At 41.5% G+C, this 14327-nt stretch overlaps 1 protein-coding gene across 3 annotated transcripts in view; it reads right to left on the reverse strand.

The window, feature by feature from the left end:
* Window positions 1–3746: 3746 nt before the first annotated feature.
* TXNDC8 (thioredoxin domain containing 8) overlaps window positions 3747–14327 on the reverse strand; it is a 28966-nt gene continuing 18385 nt past the window's right edge. For 2 of the 3 annotated variants that reach the window (XM_032240321.1, XM_032240320.1), the window contains 2 exons: window positions 5085–5150; window positions 3747–3850 (listed from right to left, as the gene is read on the reverse strand). In XM_032240321.1, the coding sequence (XP_032096212.1) occupies window positions 3788–3850; window positions 5085–5150 (129 nt within the window). In that variant the 3' untranslated portion in view covers window positions 3747–3787. The remainder of the gene's footprint in view (window positions 3851–5084; window positions 5151–14327) is intronic. The other variant, XM_032240322.1, reaches the window with a different exon arrangement.

The raw sequence follows: 14327 nt of genomic DNA on the forward strand, positions 1-14327 counted from the left end.
ATTTTTTTTTTTTTCTTTTTGAGAGGAGGTTCTCACTCTGTTGCCCAGGCTGGAGTGCAGTGGCACGATCATGGCTCATTGCAGCCTCAAGCTCCTTGGTTCAAGCCATCCATCCAACTCAGCCTTCTGAGTCGCTGGGACTACAGGCGGCTAATCTTTAGGTTTTGTAGAGATGGGGTCTTGCTGCACTGCCCAGCCTGGTCTCAAACTCCTGGCCTCAAGTAGTCTTCCTGCCTCAGCCTCTCAAAGGGCTGGGATTACAGGCATGAGCCCTGATCCCTGACTCTAGATAAAAGACTTTGTTGTGATCAAATAATGTTCTTAACTTCACTAGGAGGAAATGAGGCAGTAAATCTGGATACATATTTTTCTTTGCATTTTGTCATTAATGCAGACTTTGAGAGGTGAGAGAACTGTGCGTGGGAACCAGGAGGTTGAGGCAGATATTGCTGAGTTGTTCAGTGCACATGGAAGAAATCAGGAGGCTGTCAGGAAAGATGGTGGGCTTGCTTCAGTGAATACTGCAGGCTACCACACTGCAGTAAAGTGGACTGCTGGCTTAAAGGGCCCACGGGTTCTGATGGAAGAACTGCAGTATTCTTTGTGCAGGTTAAAAAGAGGCCCCAGGCCAGGCATGGTATCTCATGCCTGTCATCCCAGCACTTTGGGAGGCCAAGGAGGGCAGATCACTTGAGCCTAGGAGATCCAGACCAGCCTGGGCAACATGGTGAAACCCCATGTCTACAAAAAATACAAAAATTACCTGGGTGTGGTGGCACATGCCTCTGGTTTCAGGTACTTGGGAGGCTGAGGTGGGAGGATCACTTGAGCCTGGGATATCGAGACTACAGTGAGCTGTGATCACATCACTGTACTCCAGCCAGGGCAACAGAGCGACAATCTGGGGGGCGGGCGGGGAGAGAGAGAGAGAGAGAGAGGGAGAGAGAGAGAGATAGAGGGAGACAGAGAGAGAGAGAGAGGGAGAGGATCGAGATACAGTATGGTGCAAATAATTGGGTAGATTTCAGTTATGGTTTAGAAACTTGGGTACTAGTTTTGAAAGTTCAAATTGATATATGTTACTCTAAACCTCTCTAAATGAGGTCTTATTATAATGAGGTCACCAGACAAGATGATCTGAAGTTTTGTGACAATTTTGTTAAGCAGTGAGTGTGACTGGTAGAATTTAAGATTAAGCATGGCACTTTATATGCCATGCTTATATTATAGGCTTGACTATACTACTTTTCTTGAACCCTTAGTCTTAACTTTGGCATCACAGAGCTGGGGTCCAATGCAGATTTTTTCTGGTAAAATTTGGGCAAGTCATTTAATTTCTTTGTGTCTGTTTTCTTCTGTGTAAGAAAATAGGGATAAAAGTAGTACTTCCATTGTAGGTAGTGGTGTGCTACAGCTAAATCTTACCAGCTCATGAAGGCCTATTGTGTACATCTCTTCCCAGTTCCATGCTCAGCGATGACACTGAGTAGCTTGAAATCTATGAAGTATTTACACCACAGGAATTGGCAACCACACCAGACCAGGCAGTTTTTCTCTCCCAGAGAGCCAGTTGTTAAACATTTCTCAACACAATTCAACTTACAGGATTGCTACAAAAGTTAAATGAGGTGATGAATGCAGATGGTTTAAGATATTGTGTAGCAAATGCACTAAACATATATGTGCATTTGCACAGATTTTTATCAGACAACTTTTGCTTTATATTGTTACTTTATTTTAAAAGTTTACTTTTTGCAGGGAACACAACATTTAAGTCTTTTCAGCTTCTTGCATTTCTGGGATTTCCACCATCTCCACTCTCACCCTTGTAATAGGAGCAAAATTGCTTTTATTAGTGTGATCCTGCCCCCTGACTAGGGCTGTTCAAGAAGGAATAGTCTGGCTGGCTCCCTGAATGGAAGAGATAATATATGCTTGGGAGTTATTGGCAGGGACTACTTTCCAGCACGAAGACTGGAAAATAAAGGACATCTATCTGTAGCAACAGAAAGGATGATTCAGATGAAAAGCAGAGGACAGAAATACTTGGAAGTATCCTGAATCCCCCATAGCTTTCCTCTCCCTGCTTCTAATCTCATGTGAAGGCTGGTTGTATCTCTGCATTTCGATTCCATGAATCGAGTTTCATTTTCGTATTTTTCAGAGTAAGCACTCAATACATATTTGTTCTCCTTTTCGCTTAAACTAGTATGTGCTGATTTTCTCTATAGCCCAAATAATTTTATTTTCATTTTTGTTTTTTTGAGACTGAGTCTCGCTCTATTATCCAGGCTGGAGTGCAGTGGCAGATCTCAGCCCACTGCAACCTCCACCTCCCAGGCGAAAGTGATCCTCCCACCTCGGCCTCCTGAGCAGCTGGGACTACAGGCTTGAGCTACCATGCCTGACTAATTTTTGTAATTTTTTTTCTTTTTTATAAAGACAGAATCTTGCTATGTTGCCCAGGCTGGTCTCAAATTCCTGATCTCAAGCAATCCTCCCACCTCAGCCTCCCAAGCAGTTGGGACTACAGGTGCAAACCGCTGTGTCTGGCTAATTTTTCTATTTTTTGTAGAGACAGCATTTCACCATGTTGCCCAGGCTGGTCTCAAACTCCTAGGCTCAAGCAGTCCACCTCCCTCAGGCTCCCAAAGTGTTGAGATTACAGGCATGAAGCATTGTGCTCTGCCTACCCTAAAGAATTCTACAAAAGCATGTGGAGCCTATGCTCTGTCAAAATCTGTTATTAATGCCTAGGAAAGCCAGCTCCTCTCTGCTATGACTTAAGACTCCAGTCTTCATCTGCCTCAGTATAGGCACAATTAGTATAGTATAGAAAAAGTCATCTCCTGTAGGCTCTAAATGTCCCAGCTATCTGTTTTTTTTTTTTTTTAATGGTCAGTAAAAGGACTTTCTGGTGTGTGTGTGTGTGTGTGTGTGTGTGTCTGTGTGTGTGTGTGTGTGTGTGTTTAGAGGAGAATTTTAGAAAGGGAGTGAGAGAGAGAGAGAAAAGTGACACAGTTCAAATATAAAATGATGGCAGGGCATGGTGGCTCACGCCTATAATCTCTGCACTTTGGGAGGCTGAGGTGAGAGGATCACGTGAAGTCAGGAGTTTGAGGCCAGCCTCACCAACATGGTGAAACTCTGTTTCTACTAAAAATAGAAAAATTAACCAGATGTGGTGGCGTGCACCTGTGATCCTAGCTATGCAGGAGGCTGAGGCAGGAGAGTCCTTGAACCTGGTAGGTAGAGGTTGCTGAGCTGAGATCATGCCACTGCACTCCAGGCTGGGCAACAGAGCAAGACTCTATCTCAAAAAAAAAAAAAAAAAAAAAAAAAAAGATGCATTGGAGAAGAACTTTGAACCATAAAAAATGGCTGAATGGAGAGAGGCTTTCATGTATTCAAAGTGCACAAGGGCATTACATTTATTTGTTCCTTGATCACTGGGAAGAATTTCATCTTTGCTAATCTCTGGAAAATCTTAACAACCTGATATTACTTAGCTGTGCAGGACCTCTCTTGTGAAGGTTATAAAAACACTGCCCAAGGAGTGTGGTCAGAGAAAGTGGGAAGGCCAAGTTGGCGAATGGAAATGACACAATCTCTGATATTGCAACAGTTTTTAGCAATTGTGCAGTGAGATTGCATTTGGGTATTCAATCATTAAAGCATTAGGAAAGAGACCAATAGAAAACTACAGTATTTACTGGAAATAAAAACACAAATACATTTGCTCTTTCCTTTTAAAATGTCACAAGTATATTTTGTCTTGGAGATCAGCTTACATTAATTCTTGAATCTTGGCTTCCAATATTTTAGCATCAGCTCCACAAAATTCAAAAATCTGTCCAAAAAATGCACAAAGGTGAAACATTTATTGATTTGAGGTACTGCAAAAATGTCAAGGCTTTAAGGAATTTTATTCCTGATTGAAAAGTTAATCCCACCTATTTCCATCATCTGCAAGACACTTGAAATATAAATACACATTAAACACATTAAATTCATAATATTTTAATATTTGGCATCCTTTCAAAATTACTTATGCTAAAAAACCTTTGCCAGATCTCTGTAATTCTCCATATTATTTCTTTAATCTAAGATCTAAAACATATAATGATGCTGGAAATAAACTCCATCATTGCAACTTCTCAGAGCTCTTATACATTGGTATTAAGGATTTGTTAATTCATAAACACAATCTCCTGAAATCAAACGGCTTGGGATTTCTCATTCCCTTGCTTCTCCCTAGTTAAGAGTATTGTAATTAATTGATTCTAAGAAGCACATGTTCTTTTATTCTTCTTCTTCTTTTTTTCTTTTCTTTTTTTTTTTTTTTGAGACAGAGTTTTGCTTTTGTTGCCCAGGCTGGAGTGCAGTGGTGCGATCTCAGCGCACTGCAACCTCTGCCTGCCAGGTTCAAGTGATTCTCCTGCCTCAGCCTCCCAAGTAGCTGGGATTACAGGCACCTACCACCACACATGGCTAATTTTTTGTATTTTTAGTAGAGACGGGGTTTCTCCATGTTGGTCAGGCTGGTCTCAAACTCCCAACCTCAGGTGATCCACCCACCTTGGCCTCCCAAAGTGCTGGGATTATAGGTGTGAGCCACCGGGCCCTGCCCTGCATGTGTTCTTTTCAAATGTTCATATCTCTGAATGTGAATGCATTTCACAGTGGATGGTATGTCATATTTCACTTGAAAACTTTTTAGTGGTATGTAAATAATAATGCATCTTTCACAAGTGTGTTATGTTTGAGGAATTATGGAAGTCAAAGACTTTAATGCTAAATATATTAGGTGATTGAATACAAGGAAGAGTGTGAGGTTGGGATTGGGTGAAAACTTGAGTTTCCAGTAAGGAGGCTGCACCAGGAGTGGCATTAGGACTTTGGGGCAGGGTCTGTAAAAGTCTAGAATTAACTTCAGTGCCCAGTGTGCTTCAAGGAGAAACCATCCCTACATCTAAGGCTTCTGCTTCTCCAGGCAGCAGCATTCTGTCTGAGTGTTTCATTATATTTATTCCTTCAAAGTAAACCCCAGATTTGCAGCTCTACCTTGAATCCATTTCACTTACCGGATTGCTCATGACACCACTTCTGTAACAGCAAATTATTCTTTTGATTCTTGAGAAAAGGGTTACCTAAGTGTGGGTGCAGAATTTCATGATTTAGCTGAGTTGCCTGGTTTGTAACCCTCTCCCTTATAACTAGTTCTTTTGGCCTTGGCCAGGGGAGGAAGATGTGAGAAAGGATCTGCCATAGTTTCTCTTTGCTAAGACTTAGGTGGCAGCTGGATGGTGGTTCTGGGGCATGAAGGGAGTTTCACATCTTCTGAGAAATCTGAGGTCAGAGCTGGTGTAGAAATAAGAATTCCTGGTGGGAACATAGGCAGGGCTTGGCTACCTGAATGACAAGACTTGGCAGGAGGCATGATACATACATTCATTTTCCCTGTTTTTGGACTTTTAAAGATGGAAGGCCAGGTGCAGCGGCTCATGCTTCTAATCTGAGCACCTTGGGAGGCCGAGGCGGGTGGATCACTTGAGGTCAGGAGTTTGAAACCAGCCTGGCCAACATGGCAAAACCCCTAAAAATCTCCACTAAAAATACAAAAATTAGCCAGGTATGTTGGTGCACACCTGTAATCACAGCTACTCGCGAGGGTGAGGTATGAGAATTGTTTGAACCCAGGAGGTGGAAGTTGAAGTGAGCCATGATCACACCACTGCATTCTAGCCTGGGTGACAGAGTGAGACTCTGTCTCAAAAAAAAGTTGGGGGGGGGCGCGGAATATGATGCACTGATTTATATGTAGTCTTCTGTGTCTGGCATCTTTCACTTAATATGATGTTTATCAGACTTATCTGGATAGTGGAACTACAGTTACTTTTCAGTGTTTCTTTGGTATTCCATTGCATGAATATAACACAGTTTATCCATTTTAGCTATGAAAAATAGTTCTACTGTGGATGTTCTTGTCCATATCTTTGTAGGGACGTCTTTGGGGGTACATAAGCACTAATTTCTGTTGTATACCTAAAAGTGGGATTGTGGGTTCTGCTTCAGTAGAAGGTACCCAACAGTTTGTGAAATTATACTGCATATGTTTTTCTTTCCTTCCTTCTTTCTTTCTCTCTTTTTTCTTTCCCCTCCCTCCCTCCCTCCCTTTCTCCCTCTTTCTTTTTTTCAGAGTCTCTCTCTGTCGCCCAGTCTGGAGTGCCAAGGTCTCAGCTCACTGCAACCTCCACCTCCCGGATTCAAGTGATTCTTCCACCTCCCGGATTCAAGTGATTCTCCCACCTCAGCCTCCCGCCATCACTCCTGGTTAATTTTTGTATTTTAGTAGAGATAGGGTTTCACCATTTGGACAGACTGGTCTCAAATTCCTGACCTCAAGTGATCTGCCCACCTCAGACTCCCAAAGTGCTGGGATTATAGGCATGAGCCACCATGCCTGGCCTGCATCTGTTTTCAATTTATACTCTACCAGCAGAGGATGAGTATTCTAGTTCCAGCTCTGCATCCTTGACAACACTTGATATTGCCAGTCTTTTCATGTTAACAATTCTGATGGCTTTAGGTGACAAGTTCACTACTAAATTCCACATTTTACCTTGGTCAGCTTTCACCCGACTTTAGCAATGGCTACATAACTTGTCTCTCTCGGTCTCCAGCCTTGTGCCACTTAGGTCCTTTCTCACTCCTGAAGCTCAAAACCACAAATCCAGGCATGCCATCCTTCTTTTTAAACATCTTCAGTTTTTCCCCATACAGTCCAAGCTTCTTCCAAGGTCTCCCTAGTTTTGTTCTGTCTCCCTCCCTGTTGTTTCTTGCCATAAACCCTGAACTTGGATCCTTTTGTTCATTTAACAAATATTTTGTAAGTGCCTACTATGAGCCACACTTACTGTGAACAAAACTGACAATATCCTCTCATGAGCTCATCTGCTAGTGTGGGTAACCCCCTTTCTGGGCATCGAGGAAGGAGAGCTAAGCAGACCCCCGGCATAGTTAGTGCCTGAAGCATAACTTACTGCTCATTTATTTCCTTTTATATAATCATATCTTAGTTCGTAGTCAGAGGAGTGTCAAGAGCAGACACAGTGTGGAGCATGTATTAGGGAAAAAACCAGCCATACCAGGACAGGAATCAAGGGCCCAGGCAGTAGTACCCCTCCCTGAAAGGGCATGTGCTACATGGCAGGCTGGCCCAGGCAGCAGCATTCAATATCGTAAAGATACCCACTGTATGACAGGCTTGGAGCAAGAGTCACTCCTCCTATAAGGGAGTTGTAGCATCTTGTGTCCAGTTCTTGTGGAAAGCTGGCCTCTGGTTGGCAATCCAGCGAACATCCAAGGACTTAAAACCCCTCCAGTGTAATCACGCCTACGTGGCTGTATACCCTGTCAGCTTTCTTGCTACTGTGCTGATGACTCAAAGACTCCTCCCATAGAAATCCTTAGAATTTTCCTACCCCTAGATAAGAGATGTAGCACACTGCACCCTCCTCACTGTGCACTGCCCACCTCCTTGCCTCGGTGACCTAATGGGGGGGGACCCTTGCTTATCACTCATGTGGTTGTCTTGACCTTATCACTACCCTTAAGATGACCTCACTCATGACCATTCCCCCTAACCTATACCTAATAAATACAGATGCGCCTGGACGCTTGGGGCCTCTCCTGTCTCTGCTTGCGAGTGGCGTTGGTCCCCTAAGCCCAGATGCTTTTATCCAGTCCTTTGATGTCTTGTCTCCTTATTTCTCAGATCCAAGGCCTCAGTACAGCGACAGGGGATACCCCACGACCCTAGTAGGGCTGGACTCTACATGCTAGCGATAACATTTTACTCTTGTTCTGTTATTACTCAAATAATTTCTGACATATACCCATGTTATTTTATAACCCTGCTTCCTGTCATCTTTTCTCACTTGCTAATCTTAACCATCCTTCAAAATGGTTTAAGTAACTTGCGAAGACTTCCTTGAACCTTTTCCCTGTGATCTCACAGTACTCTGGGCATCCCAGTGTTAACTAATTTTTGTCATCTATCTTTCCCACTACACCAAGGATGAAGAGATTTTTCTCCATATATTTATTTATTTATTTTACAGTGGGGTCTCACTCTGCCACCCAGGCTAGAGTGCAGTGATGCAATCATAGTTCATTGCAGCCTTGAACCCCTGGGCTGAAGTGATCCTCCCACCTCAGCCTCCTGAATAGCTAGGACTACAAGCATACACCAATACACTGGCCTTTTTGTTGTTGTTGTTGTTGTTAATTATTTTTAAATTTTTTGTAAGGATGAGGTCTTGCTGTCTTACCCAGGCTGGTCTCAAACTTCTGGCCCCACTTTGCGAGCCTTGCCTTGCAAAGTGCTGGGATTACAGGCATAAATTACAGTGCCTGGCCTTATAGTTTTAGTATCTAATCTAGTACCTTACACAGAGTAGGTGTACTGTCGATGACTGTAGGTCTGTACTGAGCTAAGTTTCAGCGACTAAATTTTACCTTTCTTATTCTTTGTCTTGTTTGCCAAAGGGAAATGTTACAGTCGAGTCTCCCTATCCAGCATTGGGCTTTGCATGTAAGAACTTAATAGATGGAGTTAATGGATAAGGAGCAACTTACTGTTAAGAGCTTATTTCACAGGTACAGCTAGTGCTCGACTTACGACCACGATTGGGACCGGCAGACCGGTCGTAACACGATTTGGTCGTAAGTTGAGTAGGCTATATGTACAGTTGAAATGGTGCACGCAGAGATGGCAGTGCTGCCGGAAGCTGGTCCGCACTGTCGTACGCCCAGCTGGACAACGTTTGCGCTGCCAGACGCGGAGCAGTCGCGGCTAGCGATTGTGGTCGTAAAGTTGAATGGTCGTAAGTTGCATAGGTCGTAAATCGATCAATACCTGTAGCTTTCTTTTGAAGAGAGATGTATGTAATTTCTGCCCAAAAGTGTTATGAAAGGAAAACAAATCTTGGGGCCCCAAATTCACTAAGCTAAAGGGAAAAGTCAAGCTGGGAACTGCTTAGGGCAAAACTGCCTCCTATTCTTTTCAAAGTCACCTCTCTGCTCCCTGACATAAATACATATCTGATTACTCCTTTGGAAAGGCTAATCAGAAGCTCAGAAGAATGCAACCATTTGTCTTTTATCTACCTATGACCTGGAAGACCCCTCCCAGCTTCAAGTTGTCTCACCTTTCTGGACTGAACCCATGTTCATGTTATATATGTTGATTGATGTCCCCCATCTCCCTAAAATATATAAAACCAACCTATGTTCTAACCACCTTGGGCACATGTCATTGGAACCTCCCAAGGCTGTGTCACAGGCACACATTCTCAACCTTGGCAAAATAAACTTTCTAAATTAACTGAGACCTGTCTCAGATGTTTGGGGTTCACATTTGGCAACCACAAAGGGATTCTGAGTGGAGGTACACCTGACCTTTGACAAATCTCCTATTGGTGCTTGGTACCATCATGAGCTAACTTTATGGCTCAAACCAATAGGACAATTTGCTGAGGTCTGGGCTCACCCCCCTCCAGAGAATTCCTGATCTCCCCAAATTTGGTCAAGATCTATTTTGCTGCACAATTCACTTTTTTGGAGTTTTACTTGCTTCCAACAAGGCAGGCAACATTTCCTGCTTTCAAGACGATGGAAGGCAGGTAACTCCTCTATAGAGCCTGAGGTTGCTCCCAACAGGGAAGACAGTTTGATTTTTTTCCTGCTTCTTCAGCCCAAAACCCATCCCTAGGTAAGTAGCTGAATTGGGGTTTTGTCTTGGATACAGTTAACAACCAGCTGGTCTTAATTTCTCTGTACCATTAGAGTGCTCAGAGATCACATTGTTGGGTTTTTTGTTGTTGTTGTTGTTTTTTCTCTTCTTTCTCCCATGAGATTTGACCAACTCTACCCAACTTGGCCAAATCTGAGTGAGAATTCCAAATTATGGGTAACAAGTCCTCTCTAATTGGCTAAAATTCCTTGCAGCTGCAAAAGAGGAAAAATAAAACAGGAAACCGTGTGCTTGGTTTCTGTGTTTGCGTCCTGTCTTTTTTAAAAAAGTTCTTTTCTGTTACCATATAACTCCTTCCCCTTTGCCACATACAGTACCAAAAAAATCTAGAGAAGGCTTCTAATGACTTGAACCCCTTTAAAGAATTCGGAACAAAGGTGCCATTCACCCCTTTTGAGGTGTTTTGTTTTCTTTGTAAAGTTTTAAGAGTCATGGGAAGATTATTCTTAGGTCTAAAGCTCTGTTTTCCTGTATCGTATGACCTGACCTCCTTGGCTTTGGGGGTACCAGAAATGATCTTGTACTGTGAGAGGTTTTGACCTTGGTATGTGTAATGGCAAATGAGAACTACAAAGTTAGGGATAGCACAGTTTACAGGAAATGGCCCTGACTGTCATTTAATTTTTTTCTCCTAGAAAGTTGTTGTTTAAGAATCCTAATTCTAGTTCAGATAGGCATTATAAAGGGTCTTCTCCATTGCATTTTCTCCCAAAATTAATCTTGATTTGGCTTGTCTCTGTGAATTTGCTGTTACCTATGAAAACTTGTTATAAGAGACTGAATTTTCTTAGCTCTGAAGAGAAACCTTAGCTCTTCCTAGCTGAAAGGTGCCCCTAGGGGATCAGGGGCCTTGTGGGAGTGTCTGGGGGGTTGACCTCCCCATGACATGCAGCAGCCCTACAGAGAAATTCTCAACAAAAATTAAATTAATTAATTAATTTATTTTTATGGAGATGGAGTCTTGCTCTGTCATCCAGGCCGGAGTGCAGTGGCGCAATCTCAGCTCACTGCAACCTCTTCCTCCCATGTTCAAGCAATTCTCCTGCCTCAGCCTCCCTAGTAGCTGGAATTATAGGCATGCACCACCATGCCTGGCTAATTTTTTTATATTTTTAGTAGAGAAAGGATTTCATCATGTTGGCCAGGCTAGTCTTGAACTCCTGACCTCAGGTGATCCCAACTTGGCCTCCCAAGGTGCTGGGATTACAGGCATGAGATACAGCTCCTGGACTAAAAATTAATTTTTAAAAAGGCTCATCCAGGAAACACATATAAGGGCTGATTACCCAGTGTTTTGAGCCCTTTCAGAGATAATAGAACTCTGGAGAAACTGAGGCATGTAAGAGGGTAGAAACAACTCAGTGGTGGCACACTGTGGAGTCCTGCTTATAAGCAGCACACATCGATTCGTCACCCAAAACCCTAGGCCACAGCTTAGTTTCTTTTATTAAGAAAAAGAAGTGGGAAACCAGTAATCTAAGAATGGGGAGGAAACAAGGAGAATTAATCCCCTTTCAAGCACTCCATAAATTTTATGGCACCTCTACTTGCCAGAGTTTATGTAAAATAAAATATGCTCTTTGTGCACATTGACATTAAGGAAAAAAGAACCCCAGGGTCCATCTGCAAACTATGGAGTTCCTAAATTATCGGATCTTGTGTGTGTGTGTGTGTGTGTGTGTGTGTGCGTGCGCGCATGTGTATATCTGAAAGGCCTTTATAATTTCTATATTTTTTTGTTTAATTGGCAATTAAATCCATTTTAATTTCCCTTTACCACACCAGATATTTTCTCTCCATACTTTGTGATGTAAATTTTGCTGATTTTCACCTGAGTTGTTTCCTTTAATATGCAAATTTAAGGCTATTGACACATATATATGTAAGAAAGCTTAAAGATGAATAATTTTGTATGAGAAAGAATCTTGTATGGTAAATTTAATCCTAGAATTTTATATGAGAAATAATTTTATAAATAATTTAGTATAAAAGCTTAAAGATAAATAATTTTATATGAAAAGAATCTTGTATGGTAAATTTAATCCTAGAATAACATGACTGGTTGTTTAAGAAAGAGGGATGTTCAGGACAAACCCGAAAGTCCAAGCACGTCAAGAGTGGTCTGTGTATGGCACAATAAGATAATTTAAAAAATAAAAATAAAAACTTTTATATGATCAAGTTGCTTACAATTAAAGGGAAATTATAATGGTCTTTCTAGAGTTTGGATTTGATGTAAAAAACACTTATACACTAAATAATTGGTTAGAACAATGAAATTTTCTTAAGGGATTGATTTCCTTTTGATATTTAAAATGTTTTTAACTCAAAGTTCAACTTTTATTGCATCTCACCGTTTTTGTTTTCTTCCCCCTTTTTAAAGGGCACAATAAAGTAAGCTCTCCTTCAACTCATTTTCAGCTCATATATTTTTCCCTTGAGTTCTATTTGTTGTGGTCTGATGTCAGCAATATTTTCTTAAAGAGTTAAAGGAAATATTTTCTTCCAACATAATATTCTGTGCTGTGGAGAAGGTCTTTTGTTTTGTCCTTTGGTAACTGGCCTAACAGATTTTATGTTTCATTGAAACAATACCTATGTCATTATTATTAAACTTTGGTTTGCTTAGAAAAATCTGAAATAAAATTTTTTTTTAAATTAAGATTGCTACATCCATGTATCTTTCTGTATATGCTTTTAAAGTCCTTGTGATATTGAGTTACAGAGCTTTGACTCCTGGGTCTAAAAAGGACACCAAGTCCTGCTAAATCTTAAACATTGACATTAATTAAAGCCTCATCTTCAGGCCTGGTAGAAGATGCCAATCAAAATAAACTACATTTCTGAGACACAGGGCCCCAAATTAAAGCTATTCAACTCCTCAAGGCCCAGCAACTATCATAAAAGAGGTGGGCATGTGAGATTGTAAGGGCCAATTTTGAGAGAGAAAATAAGTTTGGCTTCCCTATAAATTAATCATTGATGTCAAAGGCACACTGATGGAAGACCAGCATATGGGTCCCAGTGTCAGATTAACACTATCTGTTGTTCTTCTGTTTGTTGTTGTTCTTTTCCCCTCCTCCCCCTATTTTCTTTTCATAGGATGTGAGACTTAAAATGAGCTTTCCTAATAACTTGGTACCTACCTATCTAGGAATAAACCATCTTAGCCACGAGAGATCAGATGAAAGCTGAGACTAGACTCATTTCCTTCTAAAATGCTTTCTCCAAAAGATTTTTAAATAGAAAAGGGGGTAAATGTGAAAGGAAAATAAATCTTGGGACTCCAAAATCACTAAGCTAAAAGAAAAAGTCAAGCTGGGAACTTCTTAGGGCAAATCTGTCTCCCATTCTATTCAAAGTTACTCCTCTGCTCACTGAGATAAATGCATATCTGATTGCCTCCTTTGGAAAGGCTAATCAGAAACTCAAAGAATGCAACCATTTCTCTTTTATCTACCTGTGACCTGGAAGCCCCCTCTCCACTTTGAGTTGTCCCGCCTTTCTGGACTGAACCAATGTTCATTTTACATATGTTGATTGATGTCTCATGTCTCCCTAACTTGCATAAAACCAAGCTGTGCTCTGACCACCAGGCACATGTCATCAGGACTCCTGAGGCTGTATCATGGATCAGTGTCTTCAACCTTGGCAAAATAAACTTTCTAAATTAACTGAGACCTGTCTCAGATATTCAGGGGTGGGTTATGCCTCTCAAAGGCATGTTCCACTCTGAAGTATTAAGGGAGCAAGTTTATTTCTCTCTCCTCAATGCCTTCATTTCTCATGTACTGCTGCAACCCTAGTAATAACTGCTAATGAAAATTATAACCTCTGGTTTGCTCAGATCAAGAGAATGAGGCAGAATCTTGCTCTGTCACTCAGCCTGGAGTGCAGTGGTACAATCTTGGCTCACTGCAACCTCCGCCTCCTGGGTCCAAGTGATTCTTCTTCCTTGGACTCCTGAGTAGCTGCGATTATAAATATGTGCAACCACACAGGCTAATTTTTTTTTGTATTTTTAGAAGAGATGGGGTTTCACAATGTTGGCTAGGCTGGTCTCGAACTCCTAACCTCAAGTGATCTGCCTGCGTTGGCCTTCCAACGTCCTGAAAGGTGTGAGCTGCTGTGCCTAGCCAGTACAGCATAATTTTTGTAATTTATAGTGATATTATATTCTCTTTTTTTTTAAAAGAGGTCTTTGCTAAAGCATTAAATGGCATGAATAAGATGAAAAGAATATGTCTAATAGAAATGTTTAAAATTCCTTCACCTTCTATGGAGAAGTGGGCAACATTAATTACTGTTTGATCCTATCTGGGCCACTTTCTCTGACTTCTCCACAGCCATCTCTTCCCCAGAGCCATTTGCATCTTGTTGCAGGTATTTGAACACTTCCCCTTTGACTTTCACAAGACTCAAGGCAGGTTTTGCAATTGCAAGGGCTCAATTAAAGTTTTTGAAGGAGCTAAATCAAAAGCAAGGAGCTTGAATTTATATGCACTCAAAT

Source organism: Sapajus apella, unplaced genomic scaffold (genome assembly GCF_009761245.1).
Source record: "Sapajus apella isolate SASKATOON/1434 unplaced genomic scaffold, GSC_monkey_1.0 scaffold46, whole genome shotgun sequence".
Lineage (NCBI taxonomy): Eukaryota > Metazoa > Chordata > Mammalia > Primates > Cebidae > Sapajus > Sapajus apella.